The sequence below is a fragment of the Sorex fumeus genome, unplaced genomic scaffold, assembly GCF_029834395.1.
Source record: "Sorex fumeus unplaced genomic scaffold, SorFum_2.1 ptg000295c, whole genome shotgun sequence".
Classification (NCBI taxonomy): Eukaryota; Metazoa; Chordata; class Mammalia; order Eulipotyphla; family Soricidae; genus Sorex; species Sorex fumeus.
In genome coordinates this window covers 6,279-32,978 of record NW_026606352.1, presented here as the reverse complement: position 1 = coordinate 32,978, position 26,700 = coordinate 6,279, and the positions used below count along the sequence as shown (strand labels likewise).

Here is a 26,700-nt window from a genome sequence, read left to right as displayed (position 1 = left end):
ATGAAAGGCATCAGGAAGCATCCTCCCGCAGAGTGCCTCTACCTCAGCTTCTCCCACCAGTCCGAGGGCTGCGTCTTCCCACTGCACACAGCCGTGAGCTTGTTCCTCTTGGCCTACTGTGACTGCAAAGTCTTTAAGGTTTACTTGGTTCTCACCGAAGACAGTGAGGACCTTTCACGGCCCAAAAGTCCCCTGGCCCAGGGTGTTCAAACCCATGTCATCTCACGGCACGAGCTGCCCCCCATAGTCCAGAACTGCCGTTTGCCTGCAGTGGTGGAAAAACCTGACAATTTCTGTAGAGCTGGACTTGCTGTTGTGCTAAGACACATAATCCAAACGTCCTACGACATGGACCCCTCAAGGAAGGAGATCCTGGAGCTTCTGGGCTTCAAGAAGACCTGCCTGAAAGCATGTGCTGAAGTGAGTCTGGGGCTCCTTCCTTCCTTCCTCCCTTCCTTCCTTCCTTCCTTCCTTCCTTCCTTCCTTCCTTCCTTAATTCTGTGATGCACAGGGGTTACTCCTGGCTTTGCACTCAGGAATTACTCCTCGTGGTGCTCAGGGGACCATATGGGATGCTGGGAATCAAACCCTGGTCGGCCGCATGCAAGACAAATGCCCTACCAGCTGTGCTATCGCTCCAGCCCCAGGTAGGGGTCTCTTTCTGTTTCATAAAGCTGTGAGGAGCGGTCACCTTCCTGGTCACCTTCCCAGGGACTTTTATTTGAGCTGTGTGGAGACATCAAACTAGCCTTTTGTCTCAGCCAGCATTTCAGTGTAGTGTTGAATGTAACATTGAAGATAAAATCTGTGAGCTTTGGAAATATGTTCTGGAGGATGGCTTTTTGTCTTAGTTACTTTGAAAGTTGTTAAAGGCTGTTAATAGCCTTTGGAAAGCTGCTGTCCTAGGGGTTGGGTGCTGCCCTAGAAAGTTCCGGGAAGGAGGAAAGCCCCTTGGGACCCGGGTCAGGAACAGAGCCTGCATTTTTAGATAACCACTGCCCGTGTCCCGAAGTGGCTGCGGTGGCCTGCCCGCTCCTTCCCAGGGACGGCTGGCCTGCAGACCCCAGGGAAGCCGCTGTCTTTCCCCCCCCCCCCCCCCACCCCCCCCCCCCACCCACCCAGAACCCCTTTCAGGGCGGGTTTTGTGTTGCAGGTCAGCCAGTGGACGCGACTCTGTGAGCTCACCGTCCCCCTGGCCATTGAGAGTTTCCTGCAGGGGTCCCCACAGCCCCTGAGCATCCCCACCGAGCTGCAGCAGCTGGAGCGGAAGCTGAGGGAGCCAGTGCGGGTGCACAACGACGACAAGCTGCGGCGGCAGAAGCTGAAGCAGCAGCAGGCCGAGGGCCCCTGTCCCGCCCAGCCCCAGCACCCCGGCGCGGCCCCCAACCTGGAGCTGCAGGTGGCCTTCTCCAAGCTGGGGGTGCAGGAGGAGCCGGCCGCTGCCAGGAGGGAGCCGCCCCACGTCCGCAAGGCCCGGGCCTCGGAGCTGCCCCCGCTGGAGCACGTGTTCGCCGAGGGCCTGTACTTCACGCTGGCCGACATCGTGCTCCTGCCTTGTGTCCACCTCTTCCTGGTAAGGCCAGCCCTTCCCGAGCCCCGCCCCTCCTCTTATCTGCAGGCAGTGGTTGGGAGCACCGAGCCCCCAACTGTGCGAGGGACAAGTGCCCACCTGTGAGGCACGGGGACAGCGTCCCCACATAGAGAGCTGGAGAAAGGCCAACAAGGAGGAAGCCTCGCTCAATTTAGGACAGTGTTAGCAACTCTTATGATCATTTAGTTTCAAATTGTTTCAAATATGATTCCCTTCTCATATTAGAGGGCCCAGGGTTAAAATGCTAAAACAAAACATTAATAGTCAGAATAACTTGACAGTGAAATGGGGTGAAAAAGAAAGATGTAACAATGGTTTAGATACACTAATGATTTGTTTCTACTTTCGTAGAGTACCCCCCACCCCATCCTAGCTGCACCTGATGGGCATTCCCCGCGTGTGAGAGATGGGGGTGGGGGGGTGCCTGACAGTGCTCTGGGCACCTGGGATCCTCTGGGCTCCAGGGATCACACTCCTACCTGCCGGGCGTTTGCTCTAGTTCTACCACTTACGCTCTCAGCCCAGCTCCCTAGATATTCTGGATTTTGGGGAGGGGGCCACTGCTCATGATTTTCTGCCTAACCAGCTTTGGGTTCAGGGAGAGGCAGATGGCACCTGGGACTGTGTTTTCCTCCCCACCCCGCATTGATGTTAAATGTCACATGTATTCATATTCTGTTATCTCTGGAGTGGGGTGGGGAGAAACATTGATTCTCTTTTCTAGACAAATGATTAACAATGTTCTTGTTCCTGACTCTCTTCTTTATTAACTCAGTTCACAGAGGGGTCACTGATACCTGTCATGAAATACTGTTGGTCTTCTTCATGATTTCTTTAGTTTACTATGTTCATGTCTAATTTAAAGAAAATTGGATCAAAGTGACACATCTATTGACTCATTAAATATGAATTATATAGTTACCTAGTCACAACTTAGTTTCAAAAGGAAGAAAAGATGCTATGTGCATGTAATAAATAATAAAAGATTGCTACTAAGAGGACTTGAGAAACGGAGAAAATGAGAACATTTCTTAATTATTTACTTTGGTTTAACCTTTATTTGCGTAGTATATAATCTATTCCTGGGCAATTAAAATTTTTGGGTGAAAATTTGGTGAAACTTTTGACATCTCAGAATGTCATTTAGATGATTTTCAGACTTTTTAACGCTCACAATAAATCATGCATTTTATAAGTCATCAACGTACAAGTAAATATTTTTATGTTGGTGTGAAGGTATGGAGACTGAGATGTTACATGAGATTTCTAGGTATGAGTAAATTACCTGCGGCTGCAGGATCAGGAGGAGGCTCAGGGATGGTGAGCGTCCCAGGGTCCTAGAGGACGCCTGGAGCGCGTATGTGGGCAAAGCCAAGTCCTGAGTTCGAATAATGACTGACCTGGGGGAGGAAGAAGACCAGGCACAGTGTTGGGGACAAACAGGAAGAGACTCAGGGATGGTGAGCATCCCAGGGTTCACGTAAATATCTTTATAGTATGTTTATAAGTACTTAAAAAGTAAACCATCTTTCTCTACATGCTTAATATTTTTTTTGTAGGAGTACTGCTATTTATTCAGCCACTGATTAGCTGATTGAATTGGGCATGAACTCCACCTTAATTTTTTTATTTATTTTTTTCTTTTTATATTTATTTTTTGAATCACTTGTGGGAAAAGTTACTAAGCTTTCAGGTTTAAGTCTTGGTCATACAATGATCAAACACCTTTCCCTTCACCAGTACTCATTTTTCACCACCAAGAACCCCAGTATACCCCCCCACCCCTCCAAATGTCTGTGAGGCAGATGATTTCTACTTAACTCTTCTCTACATTGATTACATTCATTATTTCAACAAGAGATGTACCATTATTGTTTAGAATTTCCCCCCAAACAATCAGAATTGCTGAAAAGACATTGTGAAATATTTTGTTTTCTATAGCAGGTTATGTACATGCTTAATATTTTAGTAGTTTTTTTTTCATTAAAAAACATTAATTTTATAGCCTTTGATCATATACAGTAGTTTGAAAAATGCTCACTGGGGGATGTTCTTTGATGACATTTTCTTGCTTATTGATTCAAAGAGTGTATTTGTATGGTAGTATTTTGAATATTTTCGCATATAAGAAGTTAGATATAAAGCCTGTCCATATAAACAATTTCTTGTGCTTACTTAACCTTGAAAGTCCAGTTAAAATAAATTGTTCATGTGTGTTAATTTTTCTGTTTTTTTCTAGCTCCTTAGGCTATAATTATTGCTAGATATTTTTGTAGAGATTATCTGTGGTTTGACCTTTTTACTTATCTGTTCATAATCATGTCATAAAATGGTTGTAACATTATAAGTGTTCCCATGGAAACAGCATTCAGTGTCTTGATAAGCAAGAACAGTCTTTTAAAAAAAACTGAGGTTAAAAAACAAAACAAAACTGAGGTTTGGTGGGAATGCCAGGAGAAGTCATCTGATCATGAGAAGCAAAACTGCATCTATATCAGGAGCAATAGTTTAGCTCTTTCTAGTTTGAAGAGTAAAAATCTTAATTTAAGCGCTGCATAATGATAAAAAAAATACCATTTTGAGTGTAGAAAATCACAAATCATGTTTGTGATTCCACTTACATGAAATTCTGGGAAAGGAGAATTGATCCAGAACTGTCAGCCATGCTGTACACAGCTGAGCCAGGAGCAGATTGAACAGTTACAGAGGCACTCTTCACGGTGGTCTACAGGCTCGGGAGCTGCATTCTGGGGCCAGCTACCCAAGGTTGATGCTGAAGATAGGTCCGCTGCCCCATGAGCACCCCAGAACCCCCAATACCGTCCCGCCAAGCTTTTCCCAAAAGGGAGAGACTTGATTGCATTCCAGAGTGCAGGGAAGGTTGGAGCAGTGCTCAGATCTACACCCCTGTCCCTTCGCTGGAGAAACTTTTGATGGGTAGAAAGGTTAGAACATCTGTTTCTTCTTTCTTTGATTTTGAGTCCACACCTGGTGGCGCTTGGGGCTACTCCCAGCTTTGTGCTCGGGGTGCTCTGAGAACTGCAAGCCCGCAAGCCTGCGCTTGGCTATTGAGCTTTCCCTCTGTCCTGACCCCGTCCTGTTTTCTAAGAATCAGGACATGGTTTTCAGGACAGATACGATGAGAACTCAAAAGCATCAGATCGTTTGGCATCCTGAATGAACACTGATAGTTTTTTTGAGTGCTTCCCCCGAAAGCATAAATTATAATAGGTCTTCAAGCTCTGCTATCTGCTCAGAAGCCAGAGGCAAGAAGGAACGAAGAGATTTGTGTGTTTCAGCTTGTTGTTCTTTCCAAAAAATGTTATGACAAATTTATGTCTCTGCAAAGCAGATACTGCAGAGAATGATAGTGTTACCATCCTTTGTCCAAGCCAGTTTAGCAGGTGCAGGTAGTGCTTGTTCTTCAGGGCCGGGGGGCCAGGCTTACTGTTTGAACCTGCACTTAAAATACACGAGTTATACAGAGTGTGAAGTCATCTCACTGTTGCTATTTGTCGGCAAGCAGAAACTATATAGTTATGTGTCCTGTTATCCCTAATGTGTGTTGCTCCCGCCTAGGTCACCATCTGTAAGAAGCTTTCTGAGAAGCTGGTGGAATTCCCACTGCTGACTGCATGGTACCAGCGGGTTCAGGAGGTGCCACGCGTGAAAACAGCAGCTTCTCAGTGCGGGATCCATTTCCTCCACTTGCCGGAGTCGCTGTCCTCTGCACAGGAGCAGCACCCCGAGTTTGTGGAGACCCTGGGTGCAGAGGAACCAGAGGAGCAAAGTGAGCCTCCGTTTATAGGCGGGCCGAGACCAACGATGACAAAGTTAAGGGTATGTGAATATGCACAATTTGGGTTCAGATTTTTCATGGGACATTGCAATCTACTGAGCTTGTAGGCATTTGTCAACTTTTGTTGTTGTTTTTTTTTTTTTGTTATTGGAGCAATACCATACAGTGCTCAGGAGCACCTTGCCCACGTGGTACTTGGCAAAGCAGTCTTAACCCTGAAACCGAGTCCTTCAAGAGGACACAGGGATTTCTCAGCGGCTGGGACTGGGGAGCTCCCAGGGGACAGCATCTGATGGCCTGGATTCCCAGCATTTAGCTCACTAGCACTGGTCTTCAGTAAGTCACTTCACAGCTCAGAACTTTAGAATAACAGACATTTAGGTTTTTCTGTGACATCTTAGTGTAACTCTTAGGTTGGACAAAAGATGACTGGGACATTTTACCCAGTTTTTCATTTTTTTTAATTTATTTTTTTTAAAGTTTTGAAGCTTATTATAATGAGTAGATGCGGCCCTTTCGGTGGGGGTGGGGGAGGGCGTCACACCCAGTGATGCGCAGGGATTATTCTTGGCAGTGCTCCGGGGACCATATGGGATGCTGGGAATCAAACCTGGGTGGTTGGCCGTGTGCAAGGCAAACACCCTACCGGCTGTACTATAGCTCCAGCCCCCTCACCCAGTTGTTTTTCTTTTTTTTCTTTTTTGGGTCACACATGGCAATGCACAGGGGTTACTCCTGGCTCTGCACTCAGGAATTACTCCTGGCAGTGCTCAGGGGACCATATGGGATGCTGGCAATCGAACCTGGGTCAGCCGTGTGCAAGGCAAATGCCCTACCCACTGTTCTATCGCTCCAGGTCACCCCCCACTCAGTTTTTTAAAGATGTAAAGTTCAGATCTTAAAAAGGGTAAACTTTCCATTTTAATTTAATTCTAGCTTGATAATAGTAAAAGATGAAATAAATGTTCAGCAGGGCATTGTTTTCGTTACTTACTAGTGAATTTTTCCATTAACATTTTAAAAGACTGTTTTTATCAAATTAATATATTATGTGAGCCATATGTCTCATTTCTTGTCAGGTTGTGTCAATTACATGAAGAAATTGGTCCTTAGTGGAGTTATAAAATAGGAGAGTTTCTTAGAGAAATACGTCTCACTTTTTTTTCCCTGCCTTTTGTTTCTTTCCATACAATCTTGCCTCCAAAATTTTCCTTAGCTCTAGTGGCTTTAAATTTATTCAGTTAGTAAAATATCAATAAGTGCATGTGCCTATTGATCATCAGGAGTTTTCTGAATGTTGGTTATATAAAAAGTACATTTAGGTTTCCTTTAGGGATCTTAAATTCTGGTGGAGGGAAAATAAAGAGGGAACATGAGTAGGTAATGTATCAGGGAATAAGTTCTATGTCAGTAATAATGTGAGCAGGTGGGTGGGAGGTGGCAGCAGTTGGGGTGATTTTTCTGTACGGTAATCAGAATATACATTCCTTTTCTGAGGTCAAGACATGGATGAATAAATTCATTAAACCTGAATCAATTAAAGATTTGGAAGAAGTGTTCTAAGCAGAAGGGCTGGCTAGAAAGCTACTGAGCTTGACTCTGGGCACTTTGGGATGTATCCCTGGAGGACCCGCCACCAGCACCACCCTCCTCCCAAAAAATTGGTGTGAATGATCATTCGGGTTGAGACTTTTTGAGTAGAACCTCGTAGGCCGAGCTCCTTTTCCTATGCAGAGATGGACCGTGAGGGCTCGAGGGGTGTCTGGGGAATGCACTTGCTTTGCATGTGACTGAATCCAGTTTGGTACCTGGCACTGCATGGTCCATTGAGTGACCCCCGAAAACAGCCGGAGTAGGAGATGCTGAGCATCAGCAGTAGCTCTCAGCACCCCCCCACCCCCAACATCCCCGAAAGACAGAGCTCGAAGGGTGTGTGCAGAGTAAGTAGGGATTTATCTTCATGTGGATTTAGGGCGTTTGCCTAGCACGTGGCCGACCCAGATTTGATTCCTCCGTCCCTCTTGGAGAGCCTGGCAAGCTACCCAGAGTATCCCGCCCACACGGCAGAGCCTGGCAAGCTCCTCCCCGTGGCATATTCGATATGCCAAAAACAGTAACAAGTCTCACAATGGAGACGTTACTGGTGCACGCTCGAGCAAATCGATGAACAACAGGAAGACAGTGCTACAGTGCTACAGTGGATTGTTTGTGATAAAATGTTTATCCTCAAGAGACTTTCCTCTTTGATGCTCAGTGTAATTCTAGGGAGCTTTTTTCCTTTCTATGCAATTTCAGATAAGAATTGCATTACTTTGGACCATTTCAGTATGAAAAATAATCAAGTAACTTCTGTCAAAAGATGCCACCTATCACATTTGGGTGTTTCGTCTTTCGGTTTGGGGCCATGTCCAGCAGTGCTTCAGGCTTCCTCCTGTCTCTGTGCTCAGTGGTCAGGGAATTGCTGGGTGGTGCTGGGATCACACTCGATTTGGCCGCATTCCAGGCAAGGACCTGGGCCTCTGGACACTCTCTGGCTCCACATGCCGTGTTTCTAATGTGACTCAGGGGTTTGACGTCCATCTGCCTATTACTGTGTCTGTGCCTTCCTAGTTTTGGAAATAGACATGTGGACTTCTAGAACATTGCGGGATTTTATGAATTTAGTGATTCGGAAAGAACTTACTTCCTTTTCTAGGAAAAAGGCATTGAAGTGATGTTTGCTCCGCACCCTTGCCCCACGTGGACCCTTGATTGGGATTCTCTTCCTGCCGCCGCGAGCCCAAAGGAAGGTGAGGGTTTGCTCGTCCTTAGCTTTGACTCAGTCGGATTTCCTCTGCAGTTCCATCTCCCAGTTCTTTTTAATTTTGTATTTGGCTTTATCTAATATTCTGATTACACGTTAACTTTGTACTGAAACTTTCAAAATGAAATATATGCCTCACTCGGGATTAGTGTTTCTTCCCTTTTCCTACATTTGCTTCATCTATTTTTTCTTTCATTGCTGAGATTTTTTTTGAGGGGAGGTGGTTTGGGCCACACCCAGTGATGTGCAGGGGTTCCTCCTGGCTCTGCACTCAATAATCTCTCCTGGCAGTGCTCAAGGGACCCACAGGAGATGTCTGGGATTGAGCCTGGGTCTGTGTGTGCAGGGCAAGTGCCCTCCCGCTATAGGATCGCTCTGGCCCAACATTGCTGAAATATTTGAAGCACATCCCAGACATGTCATACTTTATTAAATCTAAAAAAAAAAAAACTCAAATAATCACGATGGCATCCTAAATAATTCCCACTCATTAGCACTCCTAATTTAAATTTTCAAAATATCCTGTGCCATCTGATAACTAATTCATAATCATTTCCCCACAGTTAAATAAAATTGATTTGAAAACATTTTTCTAGTTAGGTGTCTACTTTTTATTTTATTTTTGACTGTCTGAAATCATGTTTGGTCTGTGTTTGCAGGGGTGAGTTTGGGTCCTTCATGGCAGCGCCCAGGCACTCGGTGCTCAGGAAGCATAGGGGGTCTTTCCCTCCTCTCCACCCTCAGTCTTCTCAGGAGCATGCAAGGCCCCCGCCCCTCTTAAGCATGCTTAATTATGGTGTGTGACTAAAAATAAAAAGCAAAATCTCTTTTCCCTTGGAAGTAGTTTTTTTCTCATTCTCAGTTTTCTGTTATGCTTTGTTCTACCCTAGGTTAGATCAGAGACCTTATTTTTAGACCTTCTTTTTAAATATTGGCAAGCAGAACTTAATGGTGACAAATTACCAAGGGAGTTATAATTGCCATTTTGTCTAATGTGGATTACATAGAATCCTCTTAGTATCACCTTTTCAAACAAAAGTCTGTGATGAGAAATAATGAATGAAGTGTTAAAAATTAGTTATCTACAGTTTTTTTCTTTTTTTGTTTTTTTTGTTTGTTTGTTTGTTTTTTTTTTCTATTTTTGGGTCACACCTGGCTATGCACACGGGTTACTCCTGGCTCTGCACTCAGGAATTACCCCTGGCAGTGCTCAAAGGACCATATGGGATGCTGGGAATCGAACCCGGGTTGACCATGTGCAAGGCAAACCCTCTACCTGCTGTGCTATTGCTCCAGCCGCTACAGTTTTTTTCAATTAGGTCATATGTATATTGTTAAGAATTATTTGAAATTTCTCCTCCCTGTATACAGGTGAACAAACAGGAATTATTGAACAGTCAAGCACGTTTAGATCTTTTCCTGACTCTGCTAGATAATTTATTCACTACTGGACCCATTTGAAACTTACTGTGGTTTATTTGGGAATATTTATGCATTCACTCTAAGAAACCTCAACTTACCCATTCTAGAGTGAATGGTAAAGATTAAAATGTTTCAAGAGTAAATAGCTTCCAAAGGTTGCGATGCAGGATTGACATGCTGTGACATCCCTTTGAGAAGCAGTGGCAAGTGAGAGTCTGTGTATATAAATATGAAGCCCCGTTGCTCTCTCTCGCCGCCTCTGATGGGTGGTCACAGATAAACACAGGAATGGGAGTGCCTTGGGAGCACTGTGAATGGGTGCAACCCAGTAAATCCAAGCTCCCTCTGTCAAGGGAGACAGGACATACCGATGTTATCCTACAGGAGTTCTGTCTCTTCAGTGTGTGTTGATGGGGCTGGCAGGGGGGCAGTTCGAACTCAGGCCCTCTTTGTGTAATGGCCTGTTCTGGGTCTCTTCTCCTCCGGGGGTCCCTCACCCACACACTCACCTGGAGCTGTGTCCCAGCTCGAGAGATGACTGCTCCTCAGCCTTCTCTCGCTCTGACTTCTTTGAGGCTTTCCTACTGATCATGGCTGGCAGGCACTATAATAACAGACTGTGATATGTTTTAGAAAGTCATATTTGGATGAAAATTTGCAGAAATGTTACGTTAATTATTAATGGTTGAATTTTCAGTAAGGACCCATTTTAAGTGGAGAAAAACTATCAAATTGGCCCAAAGCAAGGAAGAAAACAGATACACCTCTAAAACAAAGATTTCAGCAATAAATTATTTAGTCCAAGGCTTTCCTGTTACTCTAAAGGAGACACAGGAGAATCCCTGACCTTGCAGTTAGTTCCCTGCAGGCTATATGTGGTGTCTCTGAAAGCCCTGGAAACAAGCTTCTGTTCCTAACCCACGCAAACCCAACTCTATTAATTCTGTCCTGTCCATCTGCAGGATTCTTTTTCCTCATATAACTTAGCTCTTGAATTGCCTTTCAGAGCACTTTTGAATATCTAACACTAAATAACTCAGTTTTTAGTCTTAACAACTCCCAGTATTGCTAAGTTTGAAGAAAAACTGTAAGTACAATTTTATAACTACATTTAAGGAGACAGAGGAAAACCGTGATGTAGTTCTTTATTATTTTTTGGTAATGGAAACTAATTAGTATTGCTCGTTTCAGTTTAAATTGGCACTTTCTGTTCTGCTCCAGACAGTCATGATTAAAATCAGCTTGCCTACACAATGAACTATTATAATTTCGTGCTTTGAACCAACTCCTCTCAGCACTGAAACCCATTCATCATTTTTACTAAATTAGGGCCAGCTCGCACTGGAGAGAAACCTAAGCAAGGAAATAGCACCGTTGTAGCTCTCGAAGATAGTGGATCCCGGGTGCTGCCGTGTTTGAGTAAATCTCAGAAATAGAATTGTAAAGGATCTTCAACCAGCGGGCAGGAGTCTGACCATAAGTAGAAAATAGTCTTAGCTAAGTGACGTACATGAGTTGTTGTAGTAATCAATAGGATAATGTTTTTAGTCTCTTTTGTTTTGTTTTTGCTTTTTGGGTCGCACCCAGCGATGCAAGGGGTTCCTCATGACTCTGCACTCAGGAATTACTCCTGGCGGTGCTCAGGGGACCATTTGAGATGCTGGGAATGAAACCCGGGTCAGCTGCATGCAAGGCAAACGCCCTACCCGTTGTGCTATCACTCCAGTTCCAACAGGATAATGTTTCCAGGTATAGATTATGCTTGTGGAAAGTGATTAGTTTTGAGTTAGAATCAGTAATTGTTATTATAAAGGTTTTCATGTAATGGTATATGACTTGTGCACTTTCTGGAGAAAAAATTAGGTGCTTTGTGTGTGATGCATGTGAGTAGATGGTCATTTGTTAAACTGCAGTGAAATCAGTTTTCAGGAGCTCCTTGTGTTAGAGGCAGCTTGTCGTACGCTTCATCTTACTGATTGCTGCTAGTGTAGAAAGGAAGAGTGTCCTTGTGGTAGAGTGCCCGGAAACTGTAAGGACGGGTGAGAGGGAGTCTGTCTCTCTGCAAAGAAACCTTACTCACTGGATCTTTCCATGTCTTTTGGAGACATAGTCACACTTAATTTTTTTAATTTTTGGTTTGGGGGCCACAGCCAGCAGTGTCCAGCAGATACTCCTGGCTCTTTTCTTTCAGGGATCCCCTTTGCAGGACAAGGGACCACCTGGGGTTCCGGGGCTCAAACCCGGGCCAGCCTGTGCACGACCAGTGCTTTACCTGCTCTACTGTCTCTCCAGCCACACACTGAGGTTGTTTTTTTTTTAATTTTTATTGGTGAAACACCATGAGGTACAGTTGTAGACTTACAAATTTTTGTGCTTGGGTTTGAATTATACAATGATCAAATAAATACCCATCCCTCCACCAGTGCCCATTTTTCACCACCACGGATCCCAGTATCCCTCCCACCCACCCCCCATCCCCCCCAACCCACCCTGCCTCTGTGGCAGGGCATTCCCTTTTGTCCTCTCTCTCCTTTTGGGCATTGTGGTCCACAAAAGAGGCACTGAGTGGCAATCATGTTTGGTCTATAGTCTACTTTTGGCCTGCTTCTCCCATCCTGGGAGTATCCTTCCAACACCATCTATTTGGTGCTCCCTTCCCTTTCTGAGTTGCCCTTTTCCCTAGCATGTGTGGCTGGCTTCCAAGCCATGGAGTAAACCTCCTGGTACTAATCTCAGCTATTCTTGGGTATTAATCTTCTATTTTGTTACTTTATGTTCCCCAGATGAATGTAATCTTTTTATGTTTATCCCTCTCTTTCTGACTCATTTCGCTTAGCATGATACTTTCCATGTAGTACCACTTGTATGTAAATTTCATGACTTCATCTTTTCTAACAGCTACATAGTACTCCATTGTGTAGAGCAAAAGCAGAAGAGGAAAGAAAAGCCAAGTTGCCGAAGGAAAGATTTAAGGAAATTACCTAGAAAATTTGTGTTTCGGTCACGTCTGTCTGCACACATCTGATCTAGCTGGTTCACATTTAAAAGTAAACCATTGTCGGGTTAATTAATTAGATCTGAATCATTAACTGATCTGACCAAAAAGACGTTGATAATAACTCACTGTGCTTCTAAGCAAGCACCTTCGCTAAGTGTCTTTGGAGTGAAACAGCAGCCAGTCACCGGCAGCGTTCTTAGGCACACACTCCTGTGTCCATTCAGTGCTGAATTCTCATCCACCCTTGATCAGGTGCTCTGAAAAATGATGGGGTGTTGGAGTGATAGCACAGTGGGGAGAGTGTTTGCCTTGCATGTGGCCGACCCAGTTCCGATTCCCAGCATCCCTATATGGTCCCCTAAGTACCTCCGGGAGTAATTCCTGAGTGCAGAGCCAGGAGTAACCCCTGTGCATGACTGGGTGTGACTGAGTCACACCTCAGCTGTCACTGAGTCTAGGCAAGGGTCTCAGCCCACCTGCCAACACATGGTTGCTGGGGGCTCAGCCTGGGCCTCTTCAAGGGCTGTCTCCCGGCTCTGGCCACTTCTCATCACTTGTTCATTCCTTTCCTGAAATGTCTCAAGCTCACTTTCCTACCATCCAGGAAGAGCATCATGTTTGCTTCCAGCTTTTGATGGTTATGAATGAAGCTGCCGTTGAATTTTTTTTTTAAGTAGAAGCAGCATTTCGGGGCCAGGGAGATGAATCACAGGGGTGAAGTGTGAACTCTGTATCCTGGACACCAGCACGTCCATCCCGGCACCTTGGGGCTCCTGGGCACTATTCTGGGGATAGCCCCCAGCCCACTGGGTCTGGCCTCCAAACCAATCTGGCAATCTGGCAATCTGATTACTTTGACATTTTCAGCTGTTTCTTGCTTTATTCATTTTGCGTTGATGCCGTTTGGTTGTATTCTACCAAGTAATTCCCAGTTGTCGGGTGCATGTGTAATTTCCTGGAGGTAGGGTGGGAAATGAGCCCTTCCAGCTCCCTGGCATTTCGGAAGCCCTTGATCACAGAGCTTGCTCCAGATGAAAGATCTTGCTGAGAACAGCAAACGCGATTGATTTCTCACCGAAACAGTCTCCTTGCCCCGCCTATCTCTCCTTTCTCAGATAGCTTGCATGGAGGACCACGTCAGTCTAAGGGCAACGTTTTCTTTGGTTAGGAAGTAATAAACTAATTCACAGAACTTTATTCTGGCTTTCTCAGTACTTTCATTGGCTCTCTAAGCATTTTTCTTCGTACGTTTATTAGGCTTGTCATTTAATGTCACACTATTTAGGGATTCAGCTGCTTCACGTTGAGTAGCTTTTAGAGGAGTAGTTACGAACATCTGAGACACAACAGTCACTCCTGAATAAAGCTTCTTATTTTGATGGTTCTGCTAAAGTATTAGTGTTTCACCACACGGACTTAACTATATTTCGTTTAGGTATCTGCAGTTGTTAGAAATTTGTTTTTGACTATCTATCACACTACAACAAAAACACCCTGAATATGACTTCTTCTTGTCTTTGAGTGATTTCTCAGAAGCAAGATGATTGTCTCAGAATGTGAATGTGTGTTGCTCTCCACACACTGCTAATGCGGTATCCGGAAAGGGTCCGCCTGCTCTCGACGCCTCTCTGCTTCACTGCACCCTCACTGTCTTTAGTTCCTCAGACTTAGAGGGGTGGGGGTGGGGGTGAGTTTATAGGTGAAAGGAGATGACTCGTGTCACTTGTGTTACTCTACATCGGGCTTTGGTATTTCCACTCATTTTCCTTCATATCTGTGTCTTATCAATTTCTCATTGGTTTGAATGAATGTATTGATGCTCCCCGCCGCCCCTCCCCTGCCTTGCCCTGCCCTGCCCTCTCCTGCACTCTCCTCTTCTTTTCTTTTTTTTTAATAGTCTTTCCTTTTTTAAAAAGAAAAACATTTTTAAAATGTCTTTCATTTTTGCTCTTTGGGCCACACATGGTTGTTCTTCCTCCTGGCTCTGCTGCACTCAGGGCTGATGCCTCCCCGGGCTTGGGACCATATGGGGTGCCAGGAAGCGAACTTGGGTTGACTGCACGGCATGTGCCTGACCTGCTGTACTATCTCTCTGACCCCAGAAAACAAATTGAAAGCATTAATTTTTAAAAATTCCCCATCTTCTATGATATTTTGACTCTGCCAGTCAGATTTTGCCCATTGCATTGCATTTAGAACCATGGTTTTTTGGGGTGGTTAAGGGGCCCTGAGTTGGAACAGGGGTGGCAGTTGGCCATGAAAGGTGGCAACGGACGGGCTCTGACCTTGGCCTGGGCTGGGCTCTGGCCCTGAAACAGCCAGTTTGGATGGATTGAAGAAGAATGTAACTTTATTTCAGGGAAAGGGAAACTATTGGACTAGGTGGATTAGATGAGGGCTGGAGGGCAGGAGGGTCAGCTGAGGCAGCTCCCTGGGGCTGGGTTTGCAGGTCGCCTCAGGGTCCCTCAGGGTCCTTCACACCAGAGTCTCTTTTTTGCTATTCTGGGAGAGGGTGATTGCTGTTTTCTTTTGATTTCGAAATATCTTTTATAATTTCAGTACTCTTCCTGAGGAAGAATTCTGGTTCATCAGTAGCAACATTAGTTCTTCCTTTGGATTTTCACCTTGTTCTCTTAATAAAGGAACTTAGGAACACCTGTGTCACTGAAGATGTCTCAATCAATTTTCCATTCTGTGGACATCAGCAGTGCCAGGGTAGAGAGTGGGTACCGCAGCCCATTGCTTATCTGTTCAAACGTGTTGGGAGGAAGCTGTCGGGATGGCGCTGGGGTTGGTGTCTTCCCCTGGGAGCGTCACTTCACTCAGCTGTCAGCCTCCAGATGCTGCTGGCGTCCCCAGGTTTCTCTGACACCCTCTGGTCTCCTCCAGGACAGTCTCCCGGCCTCTGCGAGTGTGCCACACTGCTGCCTGCCAGCCGGTGGCTTCAGGGCTCTGGAGAAAGCGCAGCTAAAGCAGGGGAGCCGGGCCCTGTCACTCGGGCAGAACAGGGGAGCCAGGCCCTGTCACTCCGACAAAGCAGGGAAGCCGGCCCCGTCACTTGGGCAGAGCAGGGGAGCTGTCCTCTGTCACTCGGGCAGGATTTGCTTGCTGCTCATGTACTTTCAGTCTGGGCCACTTTTCTTGTGTGTCTGTGGTCCAGACACCCTCAGTTAAATAAGGGGGAACTCAAAAATTCTATTTCTGGAAGTCGAGAGTTCTATTTCGAGAGATGCTCATTTACTCCTGCTGGAGAGGGCGGTCTTTGCTGTGTCTCCCCGCCCTGCTGTCCCCCAGGGAGCGTCCCTGAGAGAGAGTCCCCGAGGGAGAGAGTCCCTGGCTCGAGTCAGTCGCTGCAGTCTCCGGCTTTCTTGTCATACTGAAGTGTCTTTGCCGTCAGCCCCTGAGCCCACATTTCAGGTGTCATCCCAAAGGGAAAAGCGTCTGTCCTCCCTGAATAATTCCTGTCCCCTAATGAATGATGCAGAAGGGCCTGTCACACGTGGGCACCTCACCGCAGGCCCGGTGAGTGGCAGGTGGAGGCAGTGGCTATGGGTTGTGGCCATCAGCCTGAGACGCTGTAAGCCGATGTTCCGCCTCACTGATCCCCCTACCCCTCTCTTAGGCTCTTCTCGGCGGTACCTTAGCCCAGACCACGCTGTCCTTAGAGTTTGCTGCTTATCCTAAGTCGATTAACACTTCGGATTTAAGAGTGATGGCCACAGAGACAAATAGAAATGATCCCTGAGCGGGTGCTTCACCAGAATTCAGTTGGGTTTCTGGCTGGGCTAATAAGCCGGATCCTCCCCCTGCGGGAACTTGATAGGCACCGGTGGGGTCTTGAGGCATCGGGTGTGCCCGGAGCTGGGTGGGACGGACGTGTCCCAACTCCAGCGCCTGCGACAGTGATGGCACCTTTCCTGCTTAGAAACCCAGAAAAGCTTTTAAAAATCAATCCTTGTGCCTTGTGCTTTGATTTCAGAGAAGGTATTTGAATTCGTCTGGACATGTTGTTGTTGTTGTTCTTGAGGGTGATATCTATTATGGTTTCTGTTTTACTGTTTCCTTCATGTTTGAGGTCTTGAAAGGTCACCCAGTCTGCTGTCTTCAATCTGAGCAGACTTAGTTCATCCTGAACACAACATCCTTCATGAAAACTGTCCATTGGGCCATTGGGAAGATGGCGAGTGCACACCCCTGCTCTGCTGTACATGTGCATGGGAAGGACAGGTGCACATGCAACTCGTCCTGTCTCTGGCCTGGATGTGTTTCCTTCATGCAGGGGCCGTGCCTGATGACCTCGCTCAGAGCTCAGGCAGTTGAGGACAGAGAAGGCTGAGATCCTCCCAAAGGTTTGTGCTTATGAAGCGCTCTGTGACAGCGAATGAAGCCAGAAGGAATAAAGAAGACAAAAAATGGTTCTGGTGAGAAATTTCCATGTGGCAGGCTGGGGACATGCTCTTTGCTGGGTCTCCAGCTCCACATGCTCCTGGAAGCCACCTGCCCTGGCCCTAAGCAGCCGCAGCAAAGAACTTCAGCGTTGACCATTTTTCTTCTCAACCGACATGTCTCTCTTGGGGTTGGAAGTGTGGAACGGGAAGAAGGCCCAGCCATGCTCTGGGCTTGTTCCTGGCTCTGAGCTCAGGGAACCCTGTGCAGTGCCGGGGATTGAATCTGGGTCAACGTCATTTAACACACCCGCTTCTCTGCTGGCCAAGCTCTCGGCCTCCCTGTCTTTCTAAAATCTGTGTGCAGAATGCCGTCTTAACAGTAAATCTCCCCTGGTGACAGCCCAGTGCTGTGTAGGTTTGCAGCACTCCTCATCTACAGGCAAAGAACCTGAGGCGGAGAGAAATCAGGTGATTGACCCAAGGCCCCGCAGCTTGAAAAACTTGGAAGCAGGATTTGCGTCAGGTTAATTCAGAATTAAGCACAGTCTCTGGAGATGGACCCGCGGGGCAGCGTGTCACCATGCACCCCTCTGTGTGTACGAGCGGGAGGGTCAGGGGACGCTCGTGTCCTCCTCGGTCAAGCATCGATCAGGTCATGCAGCACCCAAGGGGCAGCCACAGACCTCGCCCATGGGCTGTTAGCTGTCTGGAATGCCCCGAGTGTGCATCGTGTGGAAGCTCAGGATCAAACCTCAGCTCCTTTTGCGTTTTCTGACCACATTTTTCCCCATCTCAGACTTTCCCAGGGTTTTTATGCTGCTTTAATTCTTTAGTCACAAATAGATTCTGTAATAGTTTGATTCCTCTCCCCACCTAGCTTTGCCTCCATCATTTGCAGGAAGTGACCTGTAGAGTCTGCTCAGACACATTATTGGCCCTGCAGGTGGTCGGGCCCCTGCTTCCCTGGGGCCTGGGGGCCACGGCAGCTGAGCAGGGCATATGTGTGGTCTGGGGGCCGCATTGACCTGGTTCCGTCCCAGCACCCCACACACGGGCGTCCCCATGCTGGACCTCGTCACTGGGTGTCGTTTTGGAGTCCCCAGCTCTGTGGCCCCGTGGGACACTTGGAAGAGTGTCCGTGGGTGTGGCCCAGGGCGCCTGAGCTTTGCTGGGAGGAGCCCCTGCCCCAGCCCACATGTGCCCCCCCCCCCCAGAAAAACACAATCATTTTTTTTCCTAGAAGTGATTAAAAATGCTAGAAATATAAAAAGAACAGAATAGAAAATCACATCAAAGTGTAACGTGCAGGACTCTCACTCCCCCAGGCGCGTTTTCACTTAGATGTGTATTGGTGAGCAATTGAAAACGCAGAACAAGTTTTATAGAGAAATAAAATGCTATTGGTATTAAAAAGTAGAATCATAATATATTTAAATTTTTTATATCACTGTTATGCTTCTAACTCAGATGTGCTAAATGTGATCTTGCACAATTAATTTATACTATGGTACATCTTCCTAACTGATAATTTCAATTGAACTGTGAACAGTCTGTTCATCTGTGAGTGGCTATAGTAGTTTCACAGAAAGATGTGGGGTGATTAGGGACCAATCACGGATCTCATTTGCCCTTCACTATTACTGCTTGTAAAGCCCTGGATCTGTGCAGTGGGGGTCAGGCCTTATTCTTAGGAATTTCTTGAGAAGAAAAATCCACATATGGGTTATTTCATTGGTTCTGCTAATAATAATTTACTTTGCCAGGCAATAAAACCAGACATTTTGCTTTAAATTATTTCCGGAGAGAATACAGATGTTTTGTGATCTTTTCAGATCTTAGGCAAGGGTGAGCTAGCAAGCTCCCTCGCAAAATGTTTAGGCCCCGCTTCCCTCGAAGGGTGCTTTGTCCTTCACGTGCCCATTCATGTACACTGGCCATCACTTATGTCCTCCTAGTTGAAACAAGGGTGTATCTTACAAATCTTATTTGTTTATTTATTGTTTCAGGGCCACACCCGATCATTCTCAGGGGCTAATCCTGACTCTTCCCTCTGGGATTACTCGGGGAGTCTGATTAGTCGGGGAGTAAGGGGTGCTGGAGACTAGACCCTGGTAGGCTCTTGCCTTGCCCACTGTCCTATCTCTCCAGCCCAGAACATAGATCAAACTTCTGTTTGTTGGGTTTGGGTTTGGATTTGGGTTTGGGGCCATTCCTGGTAGTGCTCGGTCATACTCTTGGGTCTGCGCCCAGGGGATCACTCCTGGCAGTGCTCAGGGGACCATATGGGGTGCCAAGAATCAAACCAGGGTTGGCTGCATGCAAGGCCTTACCTGCTGTGTTGTTACTCTAGTCCCTGAGGTGGCGATTCTCACCTGCATACTCTGCTGTTGTGTGCCATTTTCCATTCTGCTTGTCCCCTTTCTCATTTATTTTTGAAGCATGGTGGGGATTGAGCTTTATGTGTATGTAAGGATTGTACTTTATCACTGAACCACACACTCAGTCCTTCTTTTATTCATCTTAAAATGGTTTCTAGGACCTGCTAAATAGTAAAAAAAAAAAAAAAACACTAACTCAAATTATGGGGTACTGCCAACACTTGGAAATCTCTCATTTTAAAGGATTTGTAAATACTTATTTGACCCATGTTCTCTCAAAGAGAACACTGATGCGTGTTTCTAATAAATCACTAAGAATGTAACTATTGTGTTTTATCAGAGGTTTTTTGTTGACTTGTTTTGTTTAGTTTTGCTTTTGCGTTGCCAAGAGAGGAGCAGCCGGTGTCCAGCTTGTGGGCCCAAGCTCTCAGTGTCCCAAGCCCCTTTGCAGAGCTGTGCAGGACTGACTGCCCAGGGCCGGTGACCAGGAGACCGGGCCTTCTCTCAGGGCACCCCGAGTCCTCCAGGACTTGAGACAACCCAAGTGAGGAATGCAGGAGCTTGGTAAGCGCGGTGTGTTGGCCCCCGTAAGCCAGAGTTCCTGAGGAGAGATGCAGAGAGGAACCTTACCTCCATTCCACCAGCATCTTGGTTTCCTTGTATATTGGAGAGAGACTGTTTTGGTCACTTTATCTGCTGCTTGCTTTTGGGAATCAGTGTTTCCCCAGGCTAGTCAGCATCGGGTGTTAGTGGAAGAGCCGTAGTTGGGAAGCTGGTTGGTGGCATCCCGGAGACTTGCAGGGCGGCCGTGCTCCTCTCTCTGCTTGGGGTCCCAGCGGGAGCCGAGGAGGGTCTGCATGGGCCACCCAGGAGCAGGTGGAGGGGCATTCTGTCCCCCTGCCGCCCAGGCTTCTACCAGGAGCAGGGCACAGACGTCAGCTCTGCCCCTGCACAGACGCCAGACCCTGCGAACACGCACCTGGCCTGAGCCTGAGGCTCAGCTGGCTTTTCTTATTTCATTCTGTTTTATTTATGCTGCCCCTCAAATGACTTACTGTTGTAAATATCCCTGGTGCCTCTGGTACTCACGGAAAGAGCTCCAGGCTTTTGGAGAACCTCCCTCTCTCCTGTTCTCGTTGAATCATGTGCAGTGATTTATTGAGCCAGTTTTATCTAACGTGGAGGCTGCATGGAGGTTGCTGTTATAACTGACTCTGCCATGACTGTGCCCACACACGCCTTTTCTCCTGTATTATTCTAATTGTCTCTGTCACTGTCACTGTTCTCCCGTTGTTCATCGATTGGCTCAAGCGGGCCCAGTAACATCTCCATTTTGAGATTTGTTACTGTGTTTGGCATATTGAATACGTCACGGGTAGCTTGCCGGGCTCTCTGAGAGGGGCGGAGGAATCGAACCCGGCTCGGCCGGGCTGGCTGCTCGCAAGGCAAACCCCCTACTGCTGTGCTATCCCTCCAGCCCATTATTCTAATTACTGCTTTAAGGGATCATACTCAGAAGGTGGGTTAATGAACCAGACGCGTGAAGAGATTTATGGCTCAGCTTGCCCGTGGACGAGTATCCACAGACACCTTTTGGCTCTTTGTAACGCCTGTATACGTTAGAATAGTGTCATAAAAAAAAAAACTGATTTATTGCCAATTTAATTGGTGAGTAATAGTGACTGGTTTTCCATGGCTTATCCCTGTATTATCGGGACACTGAGTCTATTTCTCATGTGTGTGTGGATTGCCAGCATACTCTCTTTTGCAAATGGTTTGTTCGTGTTCTGGCAAAATTGCTGAGACTGTGGAGGGATAAAAAGCTCAGAGACAGCGAGGAAGCAAAGGAAGCCCCGAGCTGAGATAGTGAGGGTGGAGTCAGACAGGGTACAGGGGTGAGGGAGACAGAGTCCCAGCAGGGGACAGGGGTGAGGGAAGTGGAGTCATGGCAGGGGACAGGGGTGAGGGAGATAGAGATTTCTTTTTCCTAAAAGAATTCTCCTTTTTCCCTAAAGCTAAAAACATATTTTTTCACAAATTAAAAAAAAAAAACCTTGTGTTTTGATAGAAAGGAGTACAATAGTTTTTAGATTCTTAAATTTGCATTTTTATATAGTAAGGGTTATTATGGTTTTAAAAGATAGGTCTCACTATTCTGTTGTATGAAATTTTCCCGTAATTAGGATCTTCGCTATGATGGGCCTACTGTTTAATTTTTTACGAACTTTATAATAAGGGGAAATAGCTTTGATTTTTATCAGAAAAATAGAATTGTTTTCTTGTACGCAAGGCTTCTGACACTGTGAGGCTGCCATGGTCTTGTAAATGCCTCCTTTAGTTCGTTAAGTCAAATTTACTCTCATGGCTGGAGCTGACTCCCAACCTAGCCAATTATTTTAGAAATCCACCTGATGCTGTCAGCTGTCCGCTCATGCCGGAAGGACAGACACTCTCCAGAAACCATCCTCAGCCTGGTCTCTGACAGGTGTCCATATCTTCTGCTGAGGGGAGCAACCCTCTCTCGTGGCTCTGCTGTGCAGGTGAATCGCGTGCCCTGGCCCACGGTGCGTGGGTCCGTGCTTGCAAGGTGCAGTTTCTATTCCTGACAGCCCCGTCAGCTCTGTCTCCTGTTTTACCAGATTTTTATTTTGAGTTGCTCCTTCCTGATCCTTAAATTAGGTCCTGTTTGGCCATTGTGCCTTCACAAATTCTCTTTTTTTTTTTCTTGATAAGTTACTATCTTTGCTGTGTGAATTTGATCGTTTTTTCATGCATTTGGTTGCATGACTGGTTAGGGTTTTTTTTTTATTTTCTACTATTGATAATCAGGATATGTAACTTATGATTATAAAAGCAGATTTTGTTTATATACACCATCTCTGGTGTGTATTTTACAGAAGGAAAAAAACTGTTTAAAAGTCCATTTTGATTTAGTCTCCTAGAAGATGGATCCGAATCTGAAGCTGGAGGGGTCTCAGAGGCAGGGCATGGGCACAAGGGCATGGGCAAGGGACGAAGCTAGGGGTGGGGGGAGGGCCCAGGCTGGCTACAAGGGACCTGACCCGGATCCCTGGCCCCGGGGAAATCAGGCCCACAGAGCAGCCATGGAGCTGCTCCTCCCCTCCTCCCTCCCTGCAATCTGGGCTCCTCCTGTCTTTGCATCCAGGGATGATCATGCTGGGCGCAGGTGCCTGTGCTGAGCCAGGGACTGTGCCAGGGACCAAAGCTGGGCAAGGCAGGTGCCAGGCAAGTGCCCTACCTGTTGTATTACCTCTTCGGCTCCTCTCCATCACTGTCCTCTCTATTTTCTCTGACACTAAACTGAGTATCTCCTATTTTAGCATTTCCCCATGTTAGCGCCTTCCTGAGAGCTGTTTGCTTGACAGAATGAGCAATCTGCTTCTTATAGCTGTAAAGACTCTTGGTCGGGTGTGGGTGTCATGCAGGAGGGAGTTGTATTGGCTCATCTTTGAGTACCCCATAGCTAGTGTGCTGAGTATGTCTTAGAGGGTGATAACTGCATCCTCACTCCCCTGTTCTCCCTTCCCTACTTCCCCTGCCCATCCTAAAACTGAGTTTGGATCAGTCCTCTTCGTGAGTATGTAACAGATAAAATCGAATCTGTTTGCAGTGAAAAAAATGAACATTAGTAGCTTTTTTGAAATGTGATGGAGTTTTCTAGGTTGCCGTTCATTAATAGCCTGCTGGATAATGTTAAAACAAAAATGTATTGACACATTTTTATGCCTGGTTACTTTTTTAGGGCTAGGACACTGAACTGACCAACAGTACATGCATCTCACACCAGAGGGAAGCTCGAATCCTCATATTTTGCATCTATTTTGCCTTCCTGGCTGATGCGCGTGTTTAGTTTCTAACGTTCATTCCCGTCAGTGGGCCTGGGGCCCTTCTGTGTGCCAGAAGTTGTTTGTCTCCCTTGGAAGCTCCAGTGTCTGACGCTGCTGCCTCAGTGCTGGTGTGGAGTGTTTTTCTCCAGTCGGGCTCTCGCGCTGAGCTCAGACGGTCCAGAGGCCTTTCTGCCTTGGGATGCCTGTGGCTCTCTAATGCACACAGTGCTCCGAATGGGGTCATTTCCTCCACTGAGCTATCCAGGAAACATGTCCCGTCTAGCTTAGAGTCAGGAAGCCCAGCTCGGTCCTTCTCGGGCACTCTCAAGACAGGCTGCGGGTCTCCTCTGCCTCTCGCTTTCTGCACCTGCTCATGACTTCAGGGTGGTTGCAGGGCTTTAGGGAGATGATGTTTGCAGAGTACTCAGAACCCTGCCGGCAACATTGATTAAGGTCAGGAAATTCAAAAGCGTCTTAAATCAGGGTTCACCAGAGTAGCCCACGGGTGTGGTGAGACTGGAAGCCGCTGTGGGCCCAGTTGGGTTCCTGGACAGGCCTGTAGACCCTTGGGCTGACTCAAAGGACAGATGCCAGTTGGCGAGTGTAGAAGGGTTGAAGGGCACTGTCTAAAGTAGGAGCACTGCTGGATTCCATCACTTGAATTATTTAAATCCTCCAGCAGGAAGCACAGTGACTTGAATGTGGCATATGTATTTTTAGAAAGAAGGAAATATTGTAGGAACCCGAAGAGGCAGTGTTCAGCCTTGGGACTGAGGAGACTGGACTGCACTTGGCGTTTGAGCTTTCACCTCCATGGTATGATTCTGACAGAAGTGAACAAAAAGGGCATTTGTACCAAGAAAAAAAGCATGCCACTTTTTTTGCTGTCTTAGCTTAACCTTAGTAATAGGACCACGGGGGGGGGGGGGGGGGTACTTTGCATTAAAAAAAAGAAAAATTAAAAAACCACATCTGAAATACTGACATGGTCACAGTGTCAAAAATAGTTGTTGTTTGAGCCACTCATATGTAGACTATATGTTAAGCAGTGAGAAAAAACTGTGTGTGTGTGTGTGTGTGTGTTTGTGTCATTTTTCCACACTAGCTTGAAGGATTCTATGGCAACATTTTCTTAGTATTTTTGTTTTCGATACCTGCTAAAAGGTAACGAGATAGCATTTTAAATTACTATTTATTTTACCTATGCATTATTTTGTCTGTTTGAGTTAGTGAGACAAGTCTCTGCAAATGGTATTTTTCAGTTGTCAGGGATTATCATGCCTTTGTGTCTCCTCGGTTCAGCTAAATTTGAGAGAGTTGTGTTTAAGGGATAGCTTTCAACAGCTGCAATAATAATCAAGGGATATTCAAGGGATGTGCACCCAAAGATTAGTTCTGTTCCATAACAACATGCCTAAGTCCCTTTTTTGTTACATTCTCTAAACTTTTAATTTTGATATATTTAGAAAAGTTTCCAAAATAGTCCTAAATTTCTCAAGGAACCTAGTTCCATGTTCTGTCAGTGTTCACTTTTTGTGCTATTTCACTTCAGCCAGTCTCAGCTGCTTGAGATAGATGGAGACACAGTTCCATTATTTTCTCCTCAATACTTACCTGTGTTTACAAAGCACTGAAAAAGGTGAATAAAGGTCAATAAAACTTTCATTTACATAGTAAAAAAAATTTTTTTAAAACCCCAAATACAAACTTTGCATTGATCTGATTCACTCCTCCTGGCCCTGCACTCAGGAATCATTACTAGTGGTGCTCAGGGACCCCTTTGTGGCGCTCATCACCCCCCTGGACCACATGCAGAGCAAGCACCTCACCCTATCTCTCCAGTCCTCAGAGGGCTTCTCAGAGACCTGGAATCCTCAGACTTCAAACCCGATGCTTCCTTTTACCTATATTCTAGTTTGCAGAGGAAGGGTAGTGCCCAAATCAGTGCAGGCTGCAGGGATCTTGTATCTAATTACACGCGGCCCATCCTGTTGTCCCTTGTGGGCAAAGAGATGTAAATCGTGCTGAATAATCAGGCTTGCCTAACAAGGTGTGTGCACCCATTTCCCCTGGTGGAGAGACCCAGGGGCATGTCAGAGAGGGGGCCATTGGCTGCTGAACAGCAACCTGCCCCGGGGGATGGAGCGTGAAATTGCCATTGCCAGGCTCTGCCAGGTTGATGGGGACTGGCTTAGGGTAACATACGTGATGCTGTCTCTGCTGCCAGCCGACTGCTCACACCGAGCGTCCAGGGAATCTCGGTCCCCCATGTTCCTGCCTGCTATAAAGTGTTTGGGCCTCGAGAATGGCGACTGGGCAGAAAACTGGCTGACACGTTCCAGTGAGCCCTGCTGAGGGGACATGTTTCATGGAGGGTGGGAGTGTAGGCGTCAGAAGTGGCCCGCCCTCACTTCTTGTTCTTTATGAACTTGGACAAATTCGTTTTTTAAAACCATTTATTTAAGACTGAACATTTTCAATATGGATAAATTCATCATATTTATTACACACAAAATGTTATCAGTGAGTAGTAATTCATCCCATATAGATTCATTTGGCAGAGCCTGAAAGTGTAGTATATTTTTATTCTTAAAATTTATTTCCAAAATGTTTGTTTCTCTTTCGCAAAGAAGAAATTCGAATGGCAAAAAAGGCACGTGAGAAAATGCTCTACATCACTAATCATCAGAGAGATGCAGATTAAAACCACAAGAGATATCGTTTCACACCACAGAGACTGGCCCACATCCACAAGAACAAAAGCAACAGGTGCTGGCGCGGCTGTGGTGAGAAAGGGACCCTCCTTCACTGCTGGTGGGAATGCAGGCTGGTCCAACCCTTTTGGAAAACAGTATGGACGATTCTCAAAAAATTAGAATTCGATCTCCCATTTGACCCAGCTATAGCTATAGCACTCCTGGGAATATATCCCAGAGAGGCAAAAAGGTATAGTCGAAGTGACATCTGCAATTGTTTGTTCATTGCAGCACTCTTTACAATAGCCAGAATCTGGAAAAAACCTGAGTGTCCGAGAACAGATGACTGGTTAAAGAAACTTTGGTACATTTACACAATGGAGTACCATGTAGCTGTTAGAAAAGATGAAGTTATGAAATTTACATACAAGTGGTACTACATGGAAAGTATCATGTTAAGCGAAATGAGTCAGAAAGAGCGGGATAGACACAGAAAGATTGCATTCATCTGGGGAACATAAAGCAACAAAGCGGGAGACTAACACCCAGGAATGGCTCAGATCAGTACCAGGAATTTTGCTCCATGACTTGAAGGCCAGCCACATGTGCTAGGTGAAAAGGAAGCTCAGATAGAGAAGAGAACACCAAATAAAGGGTGTTGTGAAGACCCTCCCAGGGTGGGAGAGACATGCTAAAAGTAGTCTATAGACCAAACATGATTGCCACTCAATGCCTCTCTGGCAAAACACAGTACCCAAAAGAAGAGAGAGAGAATAA

At 46.2% G+C, this 26,700-nt stretch overlaps 1 protein-coding gene across 4 annotated transcripts; it reads left to right on the top strand.

Moving 5' to 3' along the window:
* LOC130018854 (glutathione S-transferase C-terminal domain-containing protein-like) lies at positions 1-26,700 on the top strand. 4 transcript variants are annotated; one of them, XM_056109535.1, is made up of 5 exons: positions 1-420; positions 1,154-1,573; positions 5,171-5,431; positions 8,086-8,179; positions 25,861-26,700. In XM_056109535.1, exons 1-5 carry the CDS (start codon positions 1-3, stop codon positions 25,929-25,931), a joined length of 1,266 nt encoding a protein of 421 aa, XP_055965510.1. In that variant the 3' UTR covers positions 25,932-26,700. The 4 variants fall into 4 exon arrangements, with proteins under 4 accessions (XP_055965510.1, XP_055965509.1, XP_055965507.1 ...); XM_056109534.1 differs by having other exon boundaries at positions 25,858-26,700; XM_056109532.1 differs by lacking the exon at positions 25,861-26,700 and adding an exon at positions 8,853-8,974.

Coding starts and splice junctions, on each gene's coding strand:
- LOC130018854 (XM_056109532.1), top strand. CDS start 1: ATGAAAGGCATCAGGAAGCATCCTCCCGCAGAGTGCCTCTACCTCAGC. Junction 421..1,153: donor GCCTGAAAGCATGTGCTGAA/GTGAGTCTGGGG, acceptor TTTGTGTTGCAG/GTCAGCCAGTGGACGCGACT. Junction 5,432..8,085: donor CAACGATGACAAAGTTAAGG/GTATGTGAATAT, acceptor TTCCTTTTCTAG/GAAAAAGGCATTGAAGTGAT.